We start from the raw sequence: 26,863 nt of genomic DNA on the forward strand, positions 1-26,863 counted from the left end.
AGGAATGCATAGTGCTCGGACCGAAATTATTTTATGACTCGAGGATTCGCCGATCGGCATTCTAGTGTCGTGTCTCGTGGACAATATCATCCTGCGTGACGTAGAAATACATTTGCAATTGCGCAACTAATTGTTGAAGATGTGTTTACTAACTTGTTAGCTGATTCATAAGTTTCAAATGAAATATTGAGGTCTGTAATATTATATTTTATAAAGGCGCTCTTGTGAGGTCCGCGCCAACTAGCTCTTCGTCAATTATTAGCAAGAATTTATAAATTGCGTATCAATTTACAAATTATCCAACATCATTCTTCCAAACACATTTAATCTTTGACGAGTGAACTCGGGAATATATCTATTAATGACAATGATGGATGATTTTTGGCTATCCAGAGTGCCCGAGGATCGTCAGCCGAAGCGAATGGGAGGCCAGGAAACCCATGAATTTTCAGATTCTGTCAGTGACACCGACGCCGTATGTGGTGGTCCATCATGGTGGTATACGTAAGTACTGTCGGGACCAGGAGTCGTGCTCTGAGATCGTTAGATCTTACCAGAACTTGCACATGGACGATCGGGGCTGGTCGGATATCGGCTATAATTTCCTTATCGGCGAAGACGGCAACGCTTACGAGGGTCGCGGCTGGGATTACGTTGGCGCGCATGCACCTGGCTACAACACCCAGAGCATCGGCATATGCATCCTAGGAGACTTCAGCGGTATTTAATATATTATTATAATATCATTAAGAAATTGCAATATCATCGAGTAAATATTAAAACAATAATTTTCATCGAGAAAAAGTAAATAAATTGAAAATGATGTTAGCGACTTTTCGGCATAACAAGATAACCGTTAGGATCATACCTGCTCACGTATTTACTGTTTTTTGTTGTTTGTCGATATAATATCTGCCGAGGACGGATACCGAGACGTGCTCTCGCGCAATTGGATCCTTTTGAAAAGATCGGTTGTATTTTGCTGCCGTATATAAGCAGCCGCCGCGCGACGACACACACACACCGTTAGTTAGAGCCGCGAGAGTCAAAATAGATAATAAAAGTGACTTAAATTTAATATTCTCTCTCTCATTTTGTACCCGCTAACAATGATAACTGTCAAGTTTCTTCTCTCTTTTCTTTTTGTTAAAAAACATTAAATTAAAAAATTATTACATCAGGGGATCAAAAATGAATTACTTAGATACATATATTATTTTTCAAATAAATTTTACCAGTAAAATCTATTTTTTATATAAAATAATATGTAAAACATATTTTTTGAAATATTATTTCGTAACCTATTTGCATCAACAAAAATTTATTTTGACGCATGTAAATATATGATTTCGCAGATTTCCTCCCGAATCCAGTCGCCCTGAATACGTTGAACGCGCTGATAGCTTGCGGGGTTTCACTTGGCAAGATAAGCGATAATTATAATGTACTCGGTCATCGACAGGCGCGGAATACGGAGTGCCCTGGCCAAAGCTTTTACGAGTACGTAATTACCCTTCCCCGTTGGACCGCGAATCCGATTCCCATTGGGACTATCACCACGACGGATGCGATGGTGCAAGAAGACGACACCGTAGAGGAGAACGACACGTCGAATGCCACTCTATAATGAAATCATGCTGAATCCTAAGTCAGTATAAAATGAAGATTTGATGTAACAAGAGATTATAAATGCAATACTACAAATTGCATCATTCTTGTTAAAATAAGGTAAAAAGTCTTACAGTTTATTTTATGTCAATTTTCCATATATTTTTCTTTTTTATAAAAATTAATGTAAAAAAATGCGACAAAGTTTTATATAATTATGTTAATAACATTCTGTTCTAAGTTTTTAAAAGATAATGTAAAGTTGAAGAAGAATAATCAGATTCCGCTCTCTTATGCTGTTTAATGTAATAGCATCTCGATATATTAGATAACCATTGCTACCTCTTATCTTTGTTATCATTGTTATCACGAAACATTCTCGCCGGTCATTTCGTAAAAAAACAACTTTCCCGCGAAGAAGATTTTTTATTTATTACGTAATATAAAAGAGCTCTTTATTTGATAAAGTTAAAAAAAAAGATTTATATATATTTATATATACGTATTTATGCATATATGTGTATATATGTGTAGATACATGTGTATGTGTATGCGTTTACGGACGAACGTGCGCGTACAGTTTTAGACAGATTATAAAAAATATCAACAAACTTCCAGAAATTAAGTCAATGATATTTAGTGATATAAACATTTTTTACACGAGACGAATAAGATCAATGCCACTCTTATCTCATTGTCAGTTCGCGTGCAAGCCCCATACTTTTATATGGTTATACTTGTTACAATAATTATTCTCTAAAAGCCTTCGGAAATTTAATTAATGACAATGGTAATTTGAATATTATAGCACTACACATGATTGCCTATGAGGAAACTAATTTCGTACAGGTTACTCCGATAAAATCTTTTCATGTACGTGCGCTATAATATGAACAATGTAAATTTTATGGACATTGCAACAATTGAATCTGTATTACGTTGCAATTAAAAATAACAGGATAGATATCTATGCTTACAAAAAAATTGCATTAGAATTACATAATATATGTTTAAAAAAAGCTATTCGATTTTGCAGTCTTTTTTAGTCACTTTAACGTAGAAAAAACTGGGCCATTTAAACGTCCTCGAATGATAAATCTAAAAAAAAAAAAATTAAAACATTAATTTATTAATCAATCATAAAAATCGTTTATCTCCCGGGGATGCCCACTGTAAGAACATTGTTCTGCCGGACATGTGAAATCGATAAGATAATCGGTATCGCGCATAATGTAACATAATCACAGCTTTATTACCATATAATAGGTCTGTTTTTTATAGCTGAACTGGCTGCACTAGTTTATCTTTTTCTCTTCACATTGGAAGAAGAAAGATGAGCTCAGGGGCTATATTCTCGAAAAATATCGCATACGATATTTGTCATTGCGCAGCTAAAACGTATCGCAAAATAGCTACGTAATGACAAATATCGTATGTGATATTTTTCGACAATAAGGCCTCTGAGCTAGTGCAGCCAGTTCAGCTATAAAGAACAGACCTAATGTTTTTTGTACAAAGTTTAGGGAAATCAGAGGAGATAAGAATTGATAATGGTTTCAAATTTTTAAGCACGTTTCGTCATTCGTGCTAATCGAAACTTCGATCAAAACACGAGCAAATCGAAATGTCGCTACGTATTTGTCAATATTGATTCTGCATGCATCATATTATTGATAGGTCAATATCAGTGCAACTGGATCGTTAATGTTTCCTAAAAAAGTCTGTTCCTCTTAAACAAAATACAAATAAATAGCGAGACATATTGTTCCTTGTATTTATTATTTTCACATTTATGTGTGCAAATAATTATAATGTTTAAAATAATAAAATAATAATTTTAAAATAATTCTAATATTTAATATAATTTAAGTAATCATTAGTATTGTCTTTTGCATCCTGCATTATGCTCGTATATTAGTAATTTTTTAAAAGACGTTTTATCTATATACATCAGTATTTGTATGAAAAATAAAATAAATGTAGAAATATATATATATATATATTATAAAACATATTTTATGAATCTCCCATTTCCACTTATAATATAGTAAGTTTAAAAATAATTATATCGTACACCTATATCGTACAAATATCATATAATAATTAAATTTTCTATTATCAATTTTGTTCCAATTGTTAATAAAGCGCATCTAAAATTATAAATATTATAATAAAAGAAATAAGGCAATGCGTTTTTTTCCTTTCCTTCTTCCAGTATGTAAATTGCACAATATTATCGACATTAAAATTCTTGTTAAAGCCCGCCGCACACGGTGCTTGTTTCCTTGCTGGATCGCTTGCTTGAAACTGTGATGGCAGTTGTGCTGAGAGCCACGTTCCGAAATTCACTGCTATAATACTAAAAATCTACAATATATGTTACGTGAACTATAGATTTTCAATACTTATAGTGAATTGTGGAACACGGCCAAAGTGACGTCACTGAGGACCGCGCTGCTGACTAGCCTACTAGGATTCGGTGATTGAACCCGTACTATTTTTCTAGCAGGCTTCTCTGCTGGCTCACGAGAAGAGCCGATCAGAACACAGTGAGCTGTTGCATGGTCATACAATATGTCAATAGCATCCATGTTTGCTAAACTCATCAGCGTCTTCTACAAGCGACAAAACCAGCAACGCGCTCCATCTGAAGCCAAGCCAGCAGCGCTATCGGCACGACTCCAATCGGGGGAGCCCGCACGGCAATCAGCAGAAATATCCAGCAAAAAAACAAACACCGTGTGCGGTAGGCTTAAGTCTGTTTCTCCATTTTCTCTCGTAACCTGTCAAATAAGTCATCAGATTAGTTAGGGGAAATCCAGTTGAGAGAATGTTACTAATCTGCATGTATGAGTACACGTATATGTACGCATTTGCTATCGATTATACGGTCAAAGATCATGCTTCAAACATAACACATTTTTAATTGAGAGAACTTATATATTGTATCGAAACTGTGTCGCATCAGTTTATCGTATTGCAAGTCAAAATGTACATCGTGACGACGGCGACGTTAATTTTCACGACGGTCTACAGAACACTCGTCGTTCAGAAGACTGCTGCCAGTAATTCTCATTCAATATATTATTTATGCGAGCCGTGAACTTTACCTTATATCCGGAATTTTTAGATATATCTTTCATATTTGTGCGCAAAAAATTGTCGCTGCAAGAGAATATTTTGCATAGACATGGCAGAATTTTTATTGTCACTTTCATACAACGATAGTTGATACAAAATTTTTTATAAATATAGTATCTCTTTCAATTGCAATTTCTCGAGATATCGAGCTAACGCGTTGAAATATACCTCACTGAGGTACACACAAGGTTATCGCAATATTATTGTGCAATATTGATAAATGAGCTTTTTCCATTTTGTTTTGACATTTTCTTCATCGATTAAACCGTCATTATTCTTTTTCATGCTTGGGGCTCCACGCTAATTGCTGTTGATTGATTGATTAATAGTGCAATAATTATAATGAATGTTGTGGTTAAATTTACTTGCATGAAGTAGAATAGAGATGTGTTAATCTCCGCATAATAAGTTATTAGAAAAGTGTAAGCATCTCGCGCGATTAGAAAAATGACCGCAAAATAATCGCTGTTACATCAGTAAAATGATCATTTGCATTTGGCATAAATTCTTCTTCAAGCTACGATGTGATAGTTATAAATGAATGTAATTTGTAAATAATAAATGTTTTTATTCTCCTCTATTTATAGAAATATTCTCTTATGTTCATGTTTTTTCTATCGTAAATAGAAATCAGAAAGAAATGCTTAATTATTTCATAATTACATATGAGTCATATATTCTTACAATTATTTATTAGTATCAACTCTGACAAGCAATATTGTTAGCTGAACGATATAAAATATTCTGTTTATGTAAAACATTAAGAGGTCATCTAAAAACATGTCTAATGCTCACAAATCTTTATTTTTACCAAAAAAAAATGTTATAAAATAAATTTAATTAAATAAATTATACAGTTTTAAAATTAACTTTTAATTGATTTAATTGAAATTTCACGCCATGATTATTTTCATATATTGTAAAGTACAGTCTTTAATTTTTATTAGCAATCTAATAATTTTTAATAATGTTTTTCCAGATGATCTAAACGTTATTTCTAGGGCGCAATGGGGCGCTAGAGCACCGAAATCACCAGCTACCGATCTTAAAATAATACCAGCGCCCTACGTGCTCATTCATCATTCGGCTACTTCCGGTTGCGAGACCCAAGAAAAGTGTGAATTGAAAGTGAGAAGTATCCAGGTAATCAATTTGACAACATAAATCTTTTCTAAATAACAAGTATTTAATTCTTCACTGCGCGCAATTGATCAAGCCTGATTGAATCGAGCAATATTTTAGAATTTAGAAACAAATGTGTTCTATTAATAGGATAAACCTGTTTTCACATTTTGCCTTTTTATTTCGCGTATTTTAGTAAACAATAAATCTGATGTACTTTGTAGTGATTTTCGAATCTTGTTTCTAGAACTATCATATGGATAATAAAAGATGGGACGATATTGGCTATAATTTCATAGTCGGCGAAGACGGAAACGTTTACGAAGGCCGCGGCTGGGGCAAAAAGGGTGCTCATTCCATACCTTACAACAACAGGAGTATTGGAGTTTGTATCCTTGGAGACTACAGCAGTAAGCGATATTGGAGATAATACGAACTTGTTATCTTAATGTTAATCTCTAATATACTTTCTCATTTGTTAGACCGAACACCAAATGCGACTGCGATAGAAGCAGTAGCTAAATTGATCGCACGTGGGGTGGATAATGACGAAGTAAAAAGTGACTACAAACTTCTTGGACATCGACAAACCTGGGCAACTGCCTGTCCCGGAAATGATCTTTACGCAATGATACAATCGTGGCCTCATTGGACGGAAGCTGCCACATAAAGGATTATTTTTAATATGACCTAACACAAAAATGGCTCGATTAAAAAATATTTATAAATTACAATTTTGTGATTTATTGAAATAGACATACAATTTACGAGGATCTCTGTATCTTTTAATATTTGCAGTGCATTTCGATTCTTTAAGTGTTAGATTTCGCATCATCAATAATTTCATATTTTATAATGTCATTTCGCTAGTTAATACATATTTGGAAAAATAAAGTAAACAATCCTTATTTAAAATATGATTTAATTCAATTTTATGTAAAGAGAAAGAGAAAGAAAGCATATATGTTTTGTTATAAAATAATAATTTAAAACTATTATTGATTAAATTAACATACATACAAAGATATATAATTTTTACTGTATGTGATTATTATACATAAATAGTAACAATATCATTGACGTAAGTATCATAAGTATCCTCCTCGGTCCTGACGCAAATTTCCAATCTCGAGAAATCATTTGCAACGTCATTGTTTTCATAATCAATTTGATCTCTTATCTGGAGGACACACACACATAGGATAAATAAATTAATTTTTTAAAACTGTTAAATATGTGTAAATTAACAAAAATAAAATAAAATAAGATTAAATAAAATAAAATAAAATTAAATTAAGATATCACCAAGCCTAACACTTTTGTTAAAAATGTGACAAATATAATAATTTTACGCACCTGTAGGAAAATTTGTTTCCCGAATCGCTCGTTTAATTTTTCTATGCATATCCTCGTTCCGTACGAAATGCCGGATCTTAAATTACCGGCGACAGTGACGTAACGAGTGCGGCCATCAAGATAATCCTAAAACGAATTTGTATATGTGTAACATAACGAACAATTAGCAAATTATCCTTTTGGATGGCACGATATGTATATCGCGAATTACAAACCTGGAGAGTATTCAACATTTTTCCTCGATCATCCAAGTGATTGCGTTTGTCGTTTGTCCCAAACACGGGATAATATGCGGAAAGAGACACATTATGGAAAGCATGTCCCACGCATTTCAAATCTGTTCTGTTCAAGTTCATGTCTAAAACGTCAAATGATTAAAAATTAATTATTCCAACAAAATTAAAATTTAAAAATTATTTACAAATTTCAATTATTAAAAAATAGTCGATTTTTTAACAATAATAAATCATTAAAAGTAAAACTCTTACCGGTAGCAAGAACCATGGAGGACAGGAAAAGCGCAAAAATCGGCGTGAACATTTTTAAACCTCGCACTTTTGAAACAAGTGAATGGCACAACTCGCGACAACTTTGTGACAATGGTTGCTCTGATCGTTGAACTGCCAAGTCCTCTTTTTAAAGCTGAGCTATTCACTTTTGCACAATGATAATCGGAATTTGCTAACGCTCGAAAATTTACGCGATCCCACCCGATACACTCAAATAAATAAAAGTAATCAAAATCGCCATACGCAGCAGGTTATATGTGTCCTTCTATTAAATTGGTCATCGCGTGTGGTCGATCATGTATATAACTTTTAACATCATAAAGCACTTCTTTACGCACAGCATTAGATAATTGGGATATATCTGGCCTAAATTTCAGTAGGATCGATTATTTGACGACAATATAATATTTGCGCTACAATAGAAGTAGATTATCGTTGAAATCGTAAAATGACTCTATATTATTTTATCGAATCTTATATTATATATTTTATATCAAATCTTATTTTTTTTTTGATATTCCATAAAATAAGATGTTTCAATTTTCTCGCGAATTTTCGAAAATGTCCAGAACAATAAATATATTCTATTACATCCCCAAATATTGACCATTAAGTTTTTGATTATCGTTCTCACGTTAAGGCATTATGGCACTAAAGCTCCACACACTTTCTAACTATACCTCTCGTAAATAATATAGAACTTGGGTGAATAGGACACGTGGAAAACTATACATCGTCAGTCTTGCGAAGTGGCTCATAGCTTTCGAACGCGTTTGTTCCGATTCGAGATAGAAAAACAGTCTAATACGATGAATCAGGAAGACACTTTCGATGCAAAAGCGAGTCAAATAAAGTATCATTGATCATCAACGAATCTCGCGAAAATAAAGTATCATTGATCATCAACGAATCTCGCGAAAAAACAAACATGGGGATTTTTATTAAATAGTACGATATATTTATCTGCGCGACAAAGACGATTTCGATAATATCTTATTTCTTCATTAAACCCTGTGGAGCTACGCTCAAAAAGGTGATTATTGTAGTTTTAAATCATATAGAGATGCACATGCAATACTTGCACAATTTATTTCTGCAACTTTCAAAATTGAACTAATTAATTATTATAGATTTATTTTATTTTAAAACACTTATTCAATCCAAATATATAAACTAATTTATCAATTCATTTTAATATATAAGCTTTATATTATTTTGCTGAAAAATCGGTTAAAGAGCGTTTCTCAAGACAATATACAGATACTTATAAACTATAGTATGATCGATGTGTCATTGCACTGTACTCACTAACGTAGAATTAGATCATCGTGATGCGAGAGTAAATAACCCAAGTAGCAAGGTGACGTTAAATGATGTCTTAATAACGTCTTAATGACGTTTCTAACGTCAATAAGACGTTATTAAAATTATTTGACGTCATCTTGCTACTTGGGAAGTAAGAGAAACGACGAAAAAAAATGGAAAATTAGAGAACATTGCAAATTAGAGGAGGACGAAACAAACGTATGATAGTCGATAATCATTTCCTTAATCACATGAACGTATACATCGAGGTTAAAACGTTGAAAGAGAGATAAGAGTCATCCATTAAAAAATTCTTTTTCGGGAGGATATCGACCGAGGTTATTTTAAATACTGAACGAGAGATTTATTCGATTAATAAAGAAAGTATATATTTATACAATTAATTATTATTGAATTAATATAAACAATACATAAATATAATCATTCAGCTATACATAATGGCATACTGACGCGCATTCTCACGAAAAAAAAAGTGTCTCAATTCTCGGAAACATATTTGTACCCTTGACCTTGCTGCTCAACTTTAATAATGCCAACTTGTACTTATATGTCATTTGTATAATGAAATCACTTTATCTGATGAGTTTATCGCGAGTATAACGGGTTTGCTTGCTTGTAGCACATTAACAACTTTTTTCTCGAATATCAGTAATTATTAACCTTTATCGTGTCAAACTTTTTCAATGATAATTAATTTAGAAAAAATGCAATAATAAATTAATTTTCGAGAAACAAAAAAAAAAGAACCTAACGCTCACGATAAGTTATTGGAAGACTCTATTTCACCAGACTCTAATAACTTTCTAGGTTACGCTTATCTCGGATCTAATTTATAACAATACTAGGACATACACACGGTTACGCGGTTATTGACACAGCCAAGGAGAGATAAACACTAGTATATTGTTTATTCTATTTTATAAGTCGATCAAACGCAACGCTATATCCGTATGAAAGTATGAAATTCTGCCGGAAGAAATTACTCGTGACTGTGTCCGAGCTATAAACATGAATTCTTGATCGATCTTAATTTTTTATTTATCCATCCGGACGCGACTCCCACGTAAAGAATCCTCTTTCGCGGGGATCGTTCCGGGAAACCGGCTGGCGTCGCGACGCCAAACAACATCGGCTTCATTCGACGCGCGACGCTTTCTCGTGTCGCACGTGCGTCGCGAAGCCTCTTTGTGTGTGCGTGTGTGTATGTGTGTGTGCGTGCCATATTCGTAGGCGCGTATTTCTCGATTCGCACGGACCGATTAATCGACGCACAAATATGATGGTAGAACGAGTCAGGGCCCATCAGGTACTTCTCTTCTATTCTTCGAGATTCATGTACATATTTTTTTGATAATCTTCTTTCGCTTAGAAATGAGAAGGATGTCTCCTTTTTTTCATATATAGATATCGAAAAGATTCGACGTTGCTGTTCAGAATTTAATACGTCGAATTTCTCTTTTGTTTCGATTTCTACATCTGTTCAAGCACATATTTAAAAATGTAAATTTTGTGCAAAAAATTATTAATATGTATATAATTGCAAAATTGCACTGAGATTTCTTTTGCAACATTTGCAATTTCAATCTAAATAATACATATTGACGACTTCTGTTTATATATCTGTTTAAACTTAAAAAGTAGATGCACAGATATTTCAATCATATGAGGCGATTTTATCATGCACTAATTAATGATCGTACTTTCTTACACAATTATGTGAAATTCGTATTGTTGAAAATTCACGCACAAAAACCTTGCAAATCATCTTACAAGATGCGAAACACTTTATTCGTTATCTTACAACTGCTAATTTTACCACATTTTCTAGAAAACAGAAAATAAAAAAAAATAATTAAATAAAAAGATTATTAATCTACTTTTTATTGATATAAAATTTACAGTCGTAATATATGTTTTCAATAATAAAATGTAAATAATATATGTATAATGCATTAATATGTAATGCAATTGTAATATAGTAATACAGAAAATGTTAAAAGAAACGAATCTTTATTTATAATGTATTTATCACAGAATGATCGTCATATTCATCTTCATATTCATCTTCATATTCATCTTCATAAGAGTAAAAAGTCTATATAGACACATATTAAGGTGAAACGTATTTAATTAAAGGATGTTCAGTAATAGATGTACGTGTCTGTGCATAAATAAAATCACATAAATTACATTACGATGATGTACGCCACATATATTTACATTTCCCTGAATTCTACGCACGTAATAGACAGAAGCAGGGAATTCACAGATCGTAAGAGGAAAAGTCAGTGTTCCATTAATTGCGTTCGCCTCGTTTAAGTAAATAGCTAGCAAGATTTAACGCGATAGAGACCATTTAAATATACCATTTAAAATCTATGAGTTATTGTTAGTCAGCAAACATGATTAGATAGTCGTTTAATATTTATAGTTCCGTAATAGAGCGCGGCGTCTTTTTTATCATTACCACAAACCACACAATATAATTATTGAAACCACATCAGAATTGATTGATATAATATTTATCGCAAAATATAAATCGTATAATTAAATTTGAATAATCGGGAAACCCTAATTGAAAGTTTTTTTGAAACTACATATATTAATACTTTCTAACCGTATATCGGAACATTTCTCATTGCGGGCTTCCGACAAATATTAAGTTTCGCGTGTCATGAATATCGTTATTACATTCTAAGCCGACAATCATCCATATAACATTATGGATATGCGATCGAAAATACCGTTTGAAAATGCCGTCAGAACATGCGAATCAATAACAAAGAGGAACCGGTAGAAACTGTCTATAAAATCTATCTGTGTTGGCCCCTTATAGATTGTAAAATGCATATTGCGAAGTTCCTATGTAATTTTCATTATTAATAGCGAATACAATCACGCGTTCCGTGAAATGAAATAAATTGCTTGGAAGAAAGATTAAATATTTTTACACACAAATCATTTTCTTATATTATGATTAATATATATCCATTTAAAAAAATTTGAAATTATTTTGTTTTATTGCAGAGGCCCAAATGAATTCATCGGCTTTAAAAAATTGGTTGCAACGTGGCGAACTTGAGAAACTCGAAAATATCGTGTTGGAGGGTCGAGGCGCGCGTTTATTAGGCGAACATTCACAGGATCTTAGAACTCGTGTCTTCCTGAAGGGACTCCCGAACTATTTGGTAAGAAAATCACAGAGGCCATCAAAAATTCTGCCTGTTTGAGAAATTATTTTCAATTTGGCAAGGTTTCCTTTAACGAACCACCGATAAAGATTAATATTTATTCCAGACGAAGATCTCTCGAGTGCACGATGCCGTTGCGCGCGGCTCGTTAGACGAAACGCAGAAGATCATCTCCGAAGAGTCGAAGAAGAAGCTGGCGATCGCCAAGGATTCTTGCGGCACGCCCTTGATACACAAAGCGGTCTATCACGATCAACCCGACATTGTCACCTGGCTCGTAGAAAATTATCCTATTACGCCGCAACAGAGAGATAAAGTACGTGCCGATTTTTTTTTTAAATCGCTGTTTGCATGCCGAAAAATATACATACCGCAAGAAATTCAATTGTACACACTCGAGTAATTGCAATCGATGGGTCTTGGACATCAACTTCGAGATAGACGTCAAATAATGAAAAGCTTTGATCATCACTTTACGTAGCAATAGAATTAATTGAGCAAACTTTTCTCAATTCGTTCTTTATTTAAAAAGCGATGTCTGTCTAATCACTTTGTTTCATATACATAGATCTTAATGAGCATGAGTTTCGATCGACTATCCTTTATAATTCACGATGCTTCGCGAGACCCATTTTCGCGACGGAATCGTGCCGCAAGGCAAACGTTTGTCGACTCTCTCAAAAAGAAGCCGCTGAATAATCGACTAGTTTCCTCCTAGTTTGCTTCTAGCAACGTTTATTATGACCCCGCATCGCGTGACGCGGATAATAACGAAGTGTAAACCACCTGTTCTTCCCTCGCAACCGTCAGCTTACATCAGAAAATACACCCGGGACAAGAAGCGCGACTCTGGCCCTGCATATTAGCCCCAATACTCTTGCTCTTCGTATTCATAGTCACACATACACATATCGAAAACATAAATTCTGTAAATTCTAAATTTAATTGTAATTACAAAATCATATCCTACGCATATTTCACTATGTATTGTGTTTAGGAGGGAAAAACAGCTTTACACTATTGCGGCACGTGTAAAGATCCTGATTCGATCTGGGATCTTCTTATAGAAGGCGGATGCGACGCTAGTATTTGTGACAAGAGAGGAAAGCCGGCTGCTTATTACTTGAAACATCCCACGGAAATTGAATTACCCGAAGTGGAAGTGATGCCGCGAAGAAAAAGCACCGGGAAGGATTGTGAGTACAAATATTTTCATTTTAAAAGATAAATATGTGAGAAACACGCGAACACCTTATTTATAAAAAAAAAAAATAATAATAATTATATTTTTCTTCCTTTTTTTCTACGTTACGTGCGTGATATGCAAATATTTTTCTTTCCTGGAAGAAAAAAACAGAGTATATTTTTCCAAAGTAGTTTGTTAGACTATATTTTACAATACATCCATTTACACTTTTTACTTTAAACACCGCGTAGATAAGTTTAAATATTACGTATCTCGGTCTGACTTTGCTAGTAAGTCATTAGAACAATTTCGAGAAAACGTCGGGCAACTTTACGACGAGGCACTATACGTAGTAATAAGTAGTAATTTCGTCTGTTTCCTATATTCGCGGATATAGATTCTTCGCCTTAGGTACCTCGCGTATTCATTTCTAATGACCGCGAAAAATCGATAGCACATAAATTCGTAAGGCAAGGCTAACTGCGACGTTCGATACGACACGATCGAAACGGGGAATTACCGCGCGCGCGTCCATCCAGCATGAATTACATAGCGCATCTAAACGCGAAAGAGAAAAGTATATCATGTTTTAGACATATACGAAATATTTATACACTTGTTCTAATGCGTCTTAAATATTGATAGTCAAGAGCTCTAACATGTGATAATAAATTATAATACATTGCAAAATAAGATAATTATATATGAAAAGGAATGAGTCTTTTTCCTCGTTAAACGGGTTCGCTCACATAAATAGGTCGTGGATCGACTTATCGTCAACGAGTAAGAGAGACTGATTTGAAAAAATGATAAGAACTCGTCCTTCATTCTTCGACATGCTAGCTCGAAGATTGTAGCAAAAGCAATTTCCAATAAACACGCATTCCGATCGTCTACTGCTCGTGTACGATTGCATAAGAAATTTGCTAAATTGTTCGTGCTATTGTTTGAATAATAGATTAAAATTAATTATCAATTAACGTTTTAGCTTTCGTATATGAAAATAGTTCGATAAATATTATATTGTTCATCTTTTTTTATCGCAGAATAAAAAATTAATTTCCTTGCAATTAAAACTATTCGCACATTAAATAACGATATTTTGGATAACGCAAAATGAATTATCACATTGTTGTATTTTCGTATATTTGCTCGTTTAATCCTTGAAAAAATCTCGCGTGATTGTAACATTCTATAAACGCGATCGTGGCCATAATTTATTAGAAACATCGGTGCATGGCAGGTAGAGAATTGTAAACAATACTAGCCGCGTATCACAAGTTTTCTTCTTTACCGAGTAACGCGATGTCTATATACATTGTAGACAATTTGCAACTCGGTGTCAGTAATATGACAGACCTCTTTTCTTTGCTTGGCCTCCTAGAAAATTTATCAATTTGACGATATAAAATATTAAGTGAAACATGTGCATGCAACACTATTATCGAAGACACACCGATACATACAAATTGAACGCGGTCGAATCTATTTTTAACGATGAGAATTTTCGAATACACAAGCCGGTACAATTGTTCGGATTCTACATATGCATTTACCTAGCAAATTTTTTCGTGTTTATAAATTATGTAAATAATCCTTGACATATACAGAGCGTCTACTCAAACTTTGTAAAAAAATTCCCTGAGAATGTCCTGATCTTCCAGGTATTTTTATTCATAATTTTAGGCAAAGAGAATATTTTAAAAATTGTTTGATGCAATTATCTAAAATAAGATTTTTTATCGTATGCATTTTTAAATATTTTTCACTCATACAGAAGAAAATCATAAAACCACTTAAATTTTAAATACTAGATTTGCAAATGTACTGACAAAAAACTGAATAGCTTTCGTAAGATAAACATTTTTCACTTCGTCTAATATTTATATTTCATAATATTTAACTGTCTGACGAATCATACTATTGAAAGATATTTCCAATAGCTTTATCAGTTTTATTAACACAACAAAGAGTAAATCCCGTCACACACTAGTTTCTTAACGCAAAAAAATCATGTTTGAAGATATTGTTTAAATCGTGATGTTTTTTGTGCTCAAGCTCTGGATTTCAAACCTTCCAATATCAGGATATGGATCCACAACAGAGACATTGGAAAGTTGCAGCAGATGCTGTGGGAGGGACATGGGTCCAAACTTCGATGCGAAACTAGCAATAATCCTCGGATAAGAAAATTCTTAGAGGCCACACCCTTCATTATGGTATAGTATCAGAATCAATATGAAAATAATTTCTCGCTTGTATGTTCAGTTATTTATAAAGTTAAAAACATCAACATATATTATGACAGCTTATATAAAAAGCTATCAAATGAAATTACCCAAATTTTCCTATAAAGGGCACAATAAAAGACGTCCATACAGCAGTCGTTAACAACGATTTGGAAGATTTCAAGCAGAAAATGGAAGGTGTTTCGCCTGTTGTTTTATGCGGCAAGGATAGCAACGGTTTAAATGTCTTACATAAGGTATAAGAGTTCTGAAGAGAGAGCTGTCCGATAAATCTTTCTTTAATTTATTAAGAAGCAAAGCATAATTTAAATCGCTCTTATCCCTTTCGTCGGAAGGCCGCTGGTTTAGGATATACGGATATTGCGCGTGAAATCCTCGAAAGGCATCCCGAAACAGTAGCAGCCCAAGATAACGAAGGAAAGACAGCGTTGCATTATGCAGCTGCACTTAAAGACGACGGCGCCATGTACGATCTTCTGACGGAACACGGAGCTGACGAGAGTAAATTAGATAACGTGAGTGCTATATTATATATATATAGAAAACAATAATTGTTCAAAATCAAAATATCCTGGCATAATTATATTTTATGCATTTTTTTGTTGTAAATTAGAGACAAAAGGCGCCTGCATTCTACAAGAATCGCCCTTCGGACGTGGACCTGTCAAATTTGTCGGTGATACCGGAGGCACCTCGAGTCTCCGCTACTTATCCGAAAAACTGGGACTGGAAAATTCTGGAGTTAGGACAGAGCGCTATGCGAGGAATGAAAAAGGTAGTTAGCAACATTGAGAGTGCTTTCGGTAGTGCTGAGTCTACGATGAAGGATGTCTCGAATGAGAAGGTATATTTGTTATTAATTTTTTTAAATTATATATTTACACGCACAATATTCTGCCTGTTTAAGCTTGCCTCTAACAATATTCATTCTTTGTATGATACATTTTTATATTGATTAGTAATTATTTAATGCACTCATCACACGCGTAGCCAGACATAGAAATCCCGGTCAAATGTAGTGTCGCATCCAGAATGAGTAGTCGAACGGTAGAGATTTTTTTTTTCTTGATTAGAAAAGGGGGGAGTCCCGATTCGCAATTTCAGATCTACGATATGAAGGATTATATGGGAGATTTGGTGGAACAGATTAAGAGGGCCGATGAGGAGCAGCAGGAGGAGGAGGAAGTTGAGATCCCGAATGGAGACGAGGAGGAAGTTGAGACCCCGAATGGAGACGAGGAGGAAGCACAGAATGAAAAAGAGAATGAAGAGAATAATGAAGAGGAAGCCGCGAATGAAAATGCGGAGGAAACGAACGAAGAGGAGCAGCAGAATACGGCGGAGGAGGAAACAAAAGAGGACGAAGAGGAGAAGGCATCCTCGGACGATGATGTGGTAACCGGGGCTGTCGCGGAACCGACGAAAGACGAAGAGGACGGGCCTGAAGCCGCCGTTAACGAGGACGCGGTCGACGAGGAATCCCCGAAGATCGAAGAAATCGCCGTCAGCGAAGAAACTGCCGTTGAGCATGAAGATAGAAATGAACCCAGCACCGGCGATTCTGGCGTTGACGAAGAGCAGGTATTATCTTAATCGTTTTGTCATAATCACCGCACTGTTCCCTGTATAATACAAAGAAGAAACCGGGATTTCTCCATCTATGTCCGCTTGGAATTTTTATATATTAATTGTGTATATGGATAATTTTTTTAAAACTGCATTCAATAATAATAATATACACATTCTTTAAATTAAAAAAAATACATTTTTTTAATAACTGGACAAAAAATATTTGACGGTTCCCTAGACACAGAAATCGATTTGACTCATTATAAACAGATATTTCTTTTACGGACACTCTGTATGCATACATAACGCGCGTAGGCGCGGCAAGAGACAGACAATCGATCGCATGTAAAATTCCCACATACGATTAATATCTCCTATCGATCGCCTACGTGCCACCTAGTCGCGCGCATGATTGCGTACCTAAATATGACAGCAGGTCATTGTTGGCGAACACGAAGAGCCTGCCGAAGTAGAATTGAAGGAAGGTAGTATGGCCCAAGATCTGGAAGTGGAGAACCTGCTGGAGAACGGCAACATGGAACAATTGGCAGCTTTGGTTCTCAATGGCGAAGGCCGACGATTGGTCGGACGGCAGTCCGGAAATCCGGAACTCCAGGCATTCATCGACAACGTTCCAGCTTACATGGTACGTTATCCTTATAATAGATTCAGAAAAAATATATATATATAACGTAAAACATATCGTTCCTTAATATTAGGGAAAAATTCATGCCGTACACATGGCAGCGCGAGAGGGGAATCTTCGTGATTTGCAAAACGCCCTGGATCGGCGTAAATTCGCGGTGGCGCGAGACGAATCCTCGCCCCACGGTGCAACGCCATTGCACGTTGCAGTTGTATTTGGCAATACTGCTGTCATCAGGTACTTGACATATATTTTTACACATACATACACACACACATACATACATACTCTTATATATTTTAACATACATCTTCTATTCGCGCTGCGTTCTCCGTTTTTTCTCGCTATCTTACGATTCCTTGAAGAATCAACCATTTCGTCGATTCAACAAACAGACAAGGGTGGGCTCGATAATAATAAACCGATCGCTTAATTATTTAACGTAAAACATATCGTTCCTTAATATTAGGGAAAAATTCATGCCGTACACATGGCAGCGCGAGAGGGGAATCTTCGTGATTTGCAAAACGCCCTGGATCGGCGTAAATTCGCGGTGGCGCGAGACGAATCCTCGCCCCACGGTGCAACGCCATTGCACGTTGCAGTTGTATTTGGCAATACTGCTGTCATCAGGTACTTGACATATATTTTTACACATACATACACACACACATACATACATACTCTTATATATTTTAACATACATCTTCTATTCGCGCTGCGTTCTCCGTTTTTTCTCGCTATCTTACGATTCCTTGAAGAATCAACCATTTCGTCGATTCAACAAACAGACAAGGGTGGGCTCGATAATAATAAACCGATCGCTTAATTATTACAAACTGATCGCAGTCATCAGATCGCCGATCGATATCAGTCCACGATTCATCCCGATCATGCCACGATAGCCTCTCATTATGAATGACAGTCTATAAATCCTGCACTCTCTCAACCCACGTCACGTTAGATTTAATATTTTATATCTGATTCAGGTACCTGGCGGGAAGGTTTCCAGAAACCGCCAACGCAATCGATCTCGACGGACGTACTCCGTTGCATTACGCCGCGACCCTTGCGGATAACGGCCATTATTACAACCTCTTGCTACATCTGGGCGCCAACCCTTTAATACAAGACAACGTGAGTTCTATTATTAAACGATCTTCATTATTAATATCGCAATTTCGCGTACGATTTTGATTAAATAATTAAATTTTGTAATGAGAAAAAATTTTGAGTTTTAACGAAAAATTAGAATTATTTTTTATTCTAATCAAGAATTATGAAATTATTAGATTCTAATCACCTTAATAATAAAAAAAATTATTAGAATTATTAGATTCTAATAATTTTAATAATAAAAAGAATTATTAATTTCTAATAAAGAGCAGACAATTATTATTCCGATAAACGCTCATATATAAAATGTTCAGACAAAACTAGTATTGCAAGCGAAATAAAACATTATCTTTTATCGTGTAGTTCGGACATAAGGCGGATTATTACAAGCAAAATCAAAGCGATCTATCGCACAAACGGCTTCTTCGCGATTTCGGGGCTAGCGAGAGACTCGCCGACGAGATGTTAACAGATAAAGGTATTTGTTTATTCGAGGCATTTCAGTAGTGAGCACCAATTGGTAACAGTGTAAAAATAGTCGCGCGCGGCAAACTATCCGGGCACTTTTCCTCGCGATGTCATCCTTCGTGTATTGTGATTGAGAATCGTTTCGATTTAAGTCGGAATCTTCGTAAAGATATCCGACATGGTCGCACTTGGCACGAGAGTACGTTATGTGTCGCGATTTCGTGAAGTATCCATTGATTGTTTCTCCTCCGCACACGAAACTTTGTTAATTCTCGATTATCTTAATAATGTCCAGTTTCGTTCATGATCGATTTATACTTTTCTTTTAGACAAGCGCAATCAAGTCGTCTCTCAAATACCGCGTAAGAATCCTAATCGAAATACTTGTTGAGCACACAAGTGTTTCGATTTTACTGACTTTCTGATTTTGTGGAATGATTTGATTTGCTTCGTTCGATTATTTTCATAACAGCACGTAATCAATCCGACACTTAACATTTCAGCGTGTTGATCGAGCTAAGATGTAATAGTATCAGTTCACTAAATCTAATATTCACTTATCGATCCAATATTTTTTATACTGAAATGCTACATATATATAATTATTGTACTCATTGGTAAAAAAAATTATGATTTCGTGATAAAACGCCGATTATAAATCAGCTTTACAATTGCATCGCATATTAATCTCATAAATTTTTTGAGATTAAAATATTTATTCTTCACAAAACTAAATATTTTTCAGTATTAGATATACACCAAAGGATCACTATATTAAATTATAAGATATAATATATTAGGGTGGATCAAGAAATAAGGTTCCTTATATTATTACGACTTTTATTTATTACTTATGCACAAATTGGACTTATTGTGTTAAAATAGAAACTAATGATTACTTTTCAATATAGCCTCTCTTCGAAAAGATTGATGCACTTCGAAAAGATTGATGAAATTCGTGTCAAGGTGGGACAAGTGCATTAATTTTCTCGAAGACTATATTAAATAGTCATTAGTTTTTATTTTAATATAATATAAGTCCAATTCGTGCATAAGTTGTAAATAAAAATTATAATAAAACAGAGATACTTGTTTTTTGATCCATTCTAGTATAAAGCAGTTTTATAGCTCCGATACCCTTCTTTAAGCGGAATATTTCATCTAAAACCCAATTTCGACTCTTCGATAATCATCACTAACATTAAACCGTGACATTTGCTTACTCGCTCTTTCGTGTCAATTCATATCTCTCAACGTCGCGATGGCTGTTAATCCGGCTATTCTTTCAATCACCGCTGCTGCCGAGATCTACAGTTCCCGGAGGTGATATCTACTCAGCTCGACGTGACGTGAGCGAGCCCGAGATCCTGACCACCTTGGAGCGATGTTTCCGATTGCTGGCGGGCAACCGGCGATCGTCGATACCGAAGACGCCATCGAACGCCGGTACACTAGTCGCTCGTTGCCTGAAACGGCCCGTATTCGATTTGATCAAGCACCGTGTGACTCGCATGGACCACAATCTGTTTGACGTGATCTGGCCCGCCCTGAAAAGGTACGGTACCGTCACGGGCAACGGCAGCAAGACCAGCAGCGCCCGCTCGAGTCTCAGCAACTCCACGGACGAGGATCAGGGTTACGGAGTAGTAGCGCCCGACTTCGAGAGCTATGTCGTTTTCACGGAGTTCTTCGATCCCTTCATCCGGGAGTTGCACTGCGTCACAGCGAGCGGCGATTTACTCGATCATCCGTTGCCGCATTTTTTCCACATCGAACACGAGGAGGACGTGGAGATCCCGCCGGATGAACCGATCGTCACCGCGATTACGCAATACGATCTAGATCCGACCTGTAAATTTATCCAAGCCGGTGTTTTAGAGTGCACCAGAAACCTGGCCAACTATAGTCTGCCATTGACACTAACAGTCAATCAACTGGAGGAGGTCGAGAGGGAGATCACTACTGAGCTGATGAGCCCGGAGATCACCGATTTAATGGCGGAGGGCAGCAGCGAGGACGAGGCCGGTACATACTTTACCCTCAACGAGATCCTCGATCAGCCTAGTCCAATACGAGCACAATTGGCAGCGGCCGGTCTATTGTTACCCATCACGGAGTACGAGCTGAACGACGACCGGCGTCTTCATGGCAAGCATTGGCCCTACGGACGCGGCGTGTACGTTACTACAGCCGGTGATCTCGCTGCGTGGGTGAACGTCCAGGATCATCTGAGGATCGTCTGTCGCACCAGCGAAAACCGGCCGGGCATGGTAGGCCGCGCTTATGTCAGGGTGGCTAAACTGATGATGATATTCGACCGGAAACTAAAATCCAAACGAGATCAGAAGCTTGGCTTCCTGACCGCGCGCCCGCACGCTCTCGGCAACACTCTCAGATTCTGCCTGATCGTCCGGCTTCCGGAACTCTCAAAGACGCCCGACAATCTGAGGCACTTGTGTGTAGTGCGTGGCCTAAGCGTACGCGACACCATAAAGAGGGATATGGTGAGGATCAGCAATCAACAATCGCTGGCGATCATCGAGCTGCAGACTCTCCAAGACTTCTCCAGAGCGGTGCACAATATCATCACGCTGGAAAAGGAATTGTCGTTGAACAACTCGATGAAGCTCGCCAATCTCATCACCGGCATATTCCGCAAGCGAGTAAACGCGTCCAGAAACCTCAAGACAAATCAATAACGTTAACGATTACGAAAGACAATAAAACATCAGATTCTTGAAGACGATCTGATATCATCCATCTTTTTTCCACACTTTACAAACGAAAACTCGAGAAGAAAATAAAATGAGAATTATCAAAAATGACCATTGCGCACTTTTCTATGTGTGTGTGTGTGTGTGTGTGAAATACGGAATGTATCTTAAATGACTCAAAAAAATCATCGATCTATCCTGGGAAATTTTATATGGAAGAACTTTACTTGTGGAGAGATATTTAAAGGAAGCAAAATAACTAATTCATCATTTACCGAAGATTTTTATTTTACGCAACAACTTGATTCAAATATTCATTTAATACAAGAGTGATCTCTCTTGTCGATTGTCTTCAAGAACTTCACCCCCCTACGTTCTTTCTTTTCTCTTAAGTCTTTCTATAAGTAATATTTACGCTTATTTATGGAAATTTTCTGTGATAATTATGAGCCAACATTTGACAGTCAATTACTCTTCATAGACTGAACTTTTTAGATAACTTAGGCTATAATAAGCGAGAGGGAGAGAGAGAAAGAGAAAGAGAGAAATGCGTTGGAAAGATATGTGAACGTTATTTTGTTTTCTCTCGTGCACACCCAGCATCTCTCTTATGAAATTATGCTAAATCATAATCGTAGTTGCTCTATTAACCGGATTAACCGGCGACGAGAATACAGGATTGCTGATTAGGTTAGTAAACGATCAGCATTATTGGTATATACACGGACATCATTGTCGCACAAAGTCTCACAATTGTGCATTGTAAATCTTTGTTCAAAATAATTCAAAATTATTTAAAATTATATTTGTATGATATAATATTATCTATATTTTTACAAAAATAACGATTTTACATGAATTTTTTCCTCGAGATAAAATATAAATATATAAGTAAAATGTTGCCTCTAAACACACACACACATACATACATAAAGGATCCACATACAATTAAGAATTCGTAAGCATATTTTACAAAATTGTAAGAATTATAAAATATATTTTGTTTTTATATTTATGTGTATATACATAAGCATGTAAAGCGCGCTATTTTCATGTAAAATCGAAGACATCGGAATTTTTCGATGCGATACTGATGGCACAATAAGCTTCAAAAATGTCGAAGTCTTTTCAAAAGCTTTCTTTATATGTAATGCACGAGTCGATGTTCACACAAAACAAAAAGGACGTAGCACATGTCTTTCCAATGTTATTATATTCATTCTAAAATAAACTCGTTTATCTATCTTTTACTCTTACTCATTCATTTATTGTAGGCTCACATTGTGCAATTTGAACTTGTTAATTCAAAAAATGTGAAACAATAGGCGTCTAAGTGTCATATCTTATTTTTGATATATATGTATAAATAAATCTGTATATATATGTGTGTGTATACTCTCTATATATTTTTATAAATATTATATTCTGCTGCGAATAATATATTATAATGTAATAGTATTATAATAAAAGAGTAATCACACAAAATATAAAAGTTTAATTCAACGATAAAAGATTATTTTTATCGTATATAGATACATATAAGAAGATTTTTGACATTTAAACGTCTTTTGATTGACAATCGTCTGTAATTACTTACCATGTTACATAGACAATCACCAATGCACTTTTTTCAAGTAGATCAACCATGTTTGTTGCTCAGTTATGTTTGTCTCTGCTTGTTTATTGTAGATTTTGAACTTGTATATATGACAAGCGAAGCTGAATTACGTGTTTTGTCACGTTTTGCCGAGTGATTATGCCACACAAGTGTTTCATGAAGCACTTTCTGCAAGACTGAAAAGCATTATTGCATCAAATAATTCTTAGATCATAAAAGATAGATAAAATTAAAAAAAAAAATTTACTTAAGTAAGAGATTTTATTAAAATATAATTAAAATTTATACGAAAATCCTGTGTTATCTGCACAAAATCGCAATAATTATTTTCAGCAACTAATAGTTTGCCCGATTGTTAATATTGAAAATAATGTGCATGCAATAAATTGACATAAAATTTTATTTTGTGACTATTTATATTATTAATTGAAATGTTTAATTCCCAAGATAAAACATACGCAATAATGCTTTCGTAATTAATCTACAACAATCTAATGGATTTATCTTACAGATGATAATGAAGCCGAAATACCGATATTTCGGACGGAAGAAGGCCGTTATTTAGCATCATGTAAATATCACACATGCATAGCAAAGTGTTATATTTTTCATATCATTATAAAATCCGTTGTAACGAAATTTTCTATTCTCCAGCATTGGGTGACCCCTTAATTAAAGGATTAACGGAAGTTGCTAACGCGCGTCCAAAGGATCCAGTCACATATCTCGCGACATACCTGTACAACTTCGCCAGCAAGAACAAAGCCGAACAGGTATATGTCTGATTGAAACAATGGACGAATTGAATATTACAGGATATCATAGCCCTGACGAAAAGTTCCGCATTATTTTTTTTTCACTCTGACTTTAGGAATCTGATGTCCTCATTATACCTGAGCGTGAAGAAGAAAATTTGGAAAATATCGAGAATGAACATTTCGATGAAGACGCCGGTTATCCTCGAAGTCCAGCTTCAGATATACCTGAATCCACGTTCAGCAATCCTAATAGAGTACGTGAATGAAAATATACATTTCAACACTTTTACAAAACAATATTTTTTTGGAAAAAAAACTACGATTTATTTTCTGCTGATCCCTTGCAATAAATACAACTATCTCGCACAGAAAATAAAAGTAAAAACAATGTTTCTCAGGACGAACATGGACAAAGCATGATCCATTTCGCGGCAGTTCGTTCCTATTCGAAGGATGGTCTGTATCACCTGCTACTGGAGACGCAGGTTAACGTTGGTTTCAGGGACGAATTATATCGGACAGCAAGAGATGTTGCCGAACAGGCAAATATTCGAGAGAACGTTGAAGAGATTGATCGCTACGTTATTCATCTAGCGGCGAGAGGTAAGAAAAAAGACAAAATATATTAACGATGAACTATATTTACGTGTAGAAATGATAGAATGAGAGAATCATACGATATTCAAATTTGATACGCAGGAGAAACTGAAAAGCTGGTCGAACTTTTGCTGGAGGGTTACGATCATATCTTGGACGCCGAGGATGAAGAAGTGAACATCATCGACGTTGCTGCCCAAAGAGAACACGAAGCCACCGTGCAGTTTCTACAATCAATTCCTAATTACGTGGTAAGATAGCGGAAAAAAATCTATGAGATAACAAATTTATTATTTACGTTTCTTTTTTTTTAATTACGGCTTAACAGAATTGTCTGATATATATTCGACAGAATCAACGTGAGGAGGTACACGCTGCAATTCGGGCCAACAACGTGGATCATGTAAAGGAACTTTTGAACAAGAACAACGGGGGTGGAAAATTATTGGCTGTCGGGAAGAATTCGCTCGGACGATGCGCACTCCACATCGCTGTGCTTTGGGAAAATGAAGAGCTTGTTAAATTTATCGCGAGAACGTATCCGGAAACATTACGCATCGGCGATAATGTACGAATCGTTCAAAAGGGACATGTATAAAAATTAGGGTGATAAAATAAAATTGGTTCAATTCTGCGAGTTATGATAGGCTTAAAAAAATGAATAAGAAAATTATACAAATCTCTCAATCGTAAGATATGAGTTATTATTGTCAGTTAAGATTGATTGCTCAGGTGATTTACGATTTAAAAAAAAAAGAAAAAACGTGCTGCACCTTCGTAACGCATAAAAAATATTTTTTTTTTAGTTGGAAAGAACAGCTCTTCATTACGCAATGGGAGTGCCGTCCGTGGAAGTCTTGAGTAATATATTGATTACGGAAGGCGCAAAACGCGTTGTCAAAGATTTGGTAAGTCATTTTTATCGAATAACAAACGCTCTCTTTCTCTTTCCATACACAGACATATATACATACGGTAAAAACAACTTTCTTAATTGTTAGAAATCTCGGCAGCCTTCGTATTACTTCATGAACAAATCTGATATCGAACGACTTCAAGAAGAGGAAAAATCCATGATCATGTAAATTGTACGTGATGCTAAACACCTGCACCGATTTCGCAATTACATGATTACACTTTAATGTATTCATGCATTCCATTGTGAATATTGAAATGTATGTTGAGAAACTAGAGCCGACGAGAGGCAGGATAAATATAGATTGCGGCAATTCGCAAAAGAACTCGAGATTTGATTCTCTACGCTGCGTATATTTTTATTTATCTCAACAATATCATTATGTCCATTGTTTTTGACGTCAATTATAAAAAAAAATAAATATACCTCAAAAAACCTTTTTAAGCTCTTTCTCTATGCGTTCTTTTAGATTAAATATTTAACATTTTATGTTTTATTTTTGCATATATGTAAGGAATATTTTACGAAAAAATTTTGTTACCACAGAGGGCTCCTATTAATTCTCGTTGGCTGTTGAGAAAAGCTCGTATTTTTGCATGATATATCATTAAAAGTATATTGATTCATGAATTATATGAATTGTAACTATGTCAAATGTTGAGACAATTTAGTGCCTTATAAATAAATGTAACGAGACTGCAATGTATATAGTATCATCATTTCGTCGAACTATTCCAATAGATACATTCAAGTGTTAACTTTTTGTAAAAAAG

The 26,863-nt window shown here is 35.3% G+C and overlaps 4 protein-coding genes across 7 annotated transcripts in view; 3 read left to right on the forward strand and 1 right to left on the reverse strand.

Moving 5' to 3' along the window:
* LOC115239102 (peptidoglycan-recognition protein SC2-like) overlaps positions 1-4,133 on the forward strand; it is a 5,896-nt gene extending 1,763 nt beyond the window's left edge. Inside the window, exons 2-4 of one of the 2 annotated variants that reach the window (XR_003884586.1) lie at positions 394-720; positions 1,356-1,728; positions 4,115-4,133. Coding sequence is in view for 1 of the 2 variants with exons in the window: in XM_029813446.1 (XP_029669306.1) it covers positions 394-720; positions 1,356-1,627 (599 nt within the window). In the remaining variant the exon portion in view is untranslated. Of the gene's footprint in view, positions 1-393; positions 721-1,355; positions 2,728-4,114 lie in introns of those variants that run through there. The other variant, XM_029813446.1, reaches the window with a different exon arrangement.
* On the forward strand, positions 4,123-6,896 carry LOC115239103 (peptidoglycan-recognition protein SC1a-like). Of its 2 annotated transcripts, none has more exons than XM_029813447.1 (4): positions 4,123-4,354; positions 5,729-5,892; positions 6,119-6,281; positions 6,354-6,781. In XM_029813447.1, exons 1-4 carry the CDS (start codon positions 4,183-4,185, stop codon positions 6,539-6,541), a joined length of 687 nt encoding a protein of 228 aa, XP_029669307.1. In that variant the 5' UTR covers positions 4,123-4,182; the 3' UTR covers positions 6,542-6,781. The 2 variants fall into 2 exon arrangements, with proteins under 2 accessions (XP_029669307.1, XP_029669308.1); XM_029813448.1 differs by lacking the exon at positions 4,123-4,354 and adding an exon at positions 4,425-4,673 and having other exon boundaries at positions 6,354-6,896.
* On the reverse strand, positions 6,886-7,845 carry LOC115239104. Its single transcript, XM_029813449.1, has 4 exons — positions 7,716-7,845; positions 7,443-7,585; positions 7,228-7,353; positions 6,886-7,051 (listed from the first exon to the last, which is right to left on the reverse strand). The coding sequence occupies exons 1-4, from the start codon at positions 7,765-7,767 to the stop codon at positions 6,923-6,925; spliced, it is 450 nt and encodes a 149-aa protein (XP_029669309.1). The 5' UTR covers positions 7,768-7,845; the 3' UTR covers positions 6,886-6,922.
* A 540-nt stretch (positions 7,846-8,385) lies between these two features.
* LOC115239162 lies at positions 8,386-26,793 on the forward strand. 2 transcript variants are annotated; one of them, XM_029813529.1, is made up of 22 exons: positions 8,386-8,769; positions 12,090-12,250; positions 12,360-12,569; positions 13,251-13,449; positions 15,498-15,658; positions 15,796-15,924; positions 16,024-16,203; positions 16,302-16,532; positions 16,835-17,269; positions 17,691-17,903; positions 17,977-18,140; positions 18,893-19,040; positions 19,383-19,497; positions 20,802-22,133; positions 24,331-24,390; positions 24,474-24,592; positions 24,691-24,831; positions 24,976-25,180; positions 25,277-25,425; positions 25,527-25,742; positions 25,981-26,082; positions 26,176-26,793. In XM_029813529.1, exons 2-22 carry the CDS (start codon positions 12,098-12,100, stop codon positions 26,257-26,259), a joined length of 4,746 nt encoding a protein of 1,581 aa, XP_029669389.1. In that variant the 5' UTR covers positions 8,386-8,769; positions 12,090-12,097; the 3' UTR covers positions 26,260-26,793. The 2 variants fall into 2 exon arrangements, 1 of the variants encoding a protein (XP_029669389.1); XR_003884599.1 differs by lacking the exons at positions 8,386-8,769; positions 12,090-12,250; positions 12,360-12,569; ... (11 more) ...; positions 25,981-26,082; positions 26,176-26,793 and adding an exon at positions 18,392-18,536 and having other exon boundaries at positions 20,802-22,891; positions 24,691-24,832.
* The last annotated feature ends 70 nt before the right edge of the window (positions 26,794-26,863 follow it).

The sequence above is a fragment of the Formica exsecta genome, unplaced genomic scaffold (assembly GCF_003651465.1).
Source record: "Formica exsecta isolate Colony F162 unplaced genomic scaffold, ASM365146v1 scaffold365, whole genome shotgun sequence".
Taxonomy (NCBI): Eukaryota; Metazoa; Arthropoda; class Insecta; order Hymenoptera; family Formicidae; genus Formica; species Formica exsecta.

What these genes read in the sequence shown, in the direction of transcription:
- LOC115239103 (XM_029813447.1), top strand. Translation starts at nt 4,183, where the DNA reads ATGTCAATAGCATCCATGTTTGCTAAACTCATCAGCGTCTTCTACAAG. An exon ending in AAAAACAAACACCGTGTGCG is followed by an intron (nt 4,355 to 5,728) that starts GTAGGCTTAAGT and finishes ATGTTTTTCCAG; the next exon opens with ATGATCTAAACGTTATTTCT. An exon ending in TGAAAGTGAGAAGTATCCAG is followed by an intron (nt 5,893 to 6,118) that starts GTAATCAATTTG and finishes TCTTGTTTCTAG; the next exon opens with AACTATCATATGGATAATAA.
- LOC115239104 (XM_029813449.1), bottom strand. Translation starts at nt 7,767, where the DNA reads ATGTTCACGCCGATTTTTGCGCTTTTCCTGTCCTCCATGGTTCTTGCT. An exon ending in AAATGTTGAATACTCTCCAG is followed by an intron (nt 7,354 to 7,442) that starts GTTTGTAATTCG and finishes AATTCGTTTTAG; the next exon opens with GATTATCTTGATGGCCGCAC. An exon ending in GGAAACAAATTTTCCTACAG is followed by an intron (nt 7,052 to 7,227) that starts GTGCGTAAAATT and finishes TGTGTCCTCCAG; the next exon opens with ATAAGAGATCAAATTGATTA.
- LOC115239162 (XM_029813529.1), top strand. Translation starts at nt 12,098, where the DNA reads ATGAATTCATCGGCTTTAAAAAATTGGTTGCAACGTGGCGAACTTGAG. An exon ending in GTTTAAATGTCTTACATAAG is followed by an intron (nt 15,925 to 16,023) that starts GTATAAGAGTTC and finishes TTTCGTCGGAAG; the next exon opens with GCCGCTGGTTTAGGATATAC. An exon ending in CGAGATGTTAACAGATAAAG is followed by an intron (nt 19,498 to 20,801) that starts GTATTTGTTTAT and finishes CGAGATCTACAG; the next exon opens with TTCCCGGAGGTGATATCTAC.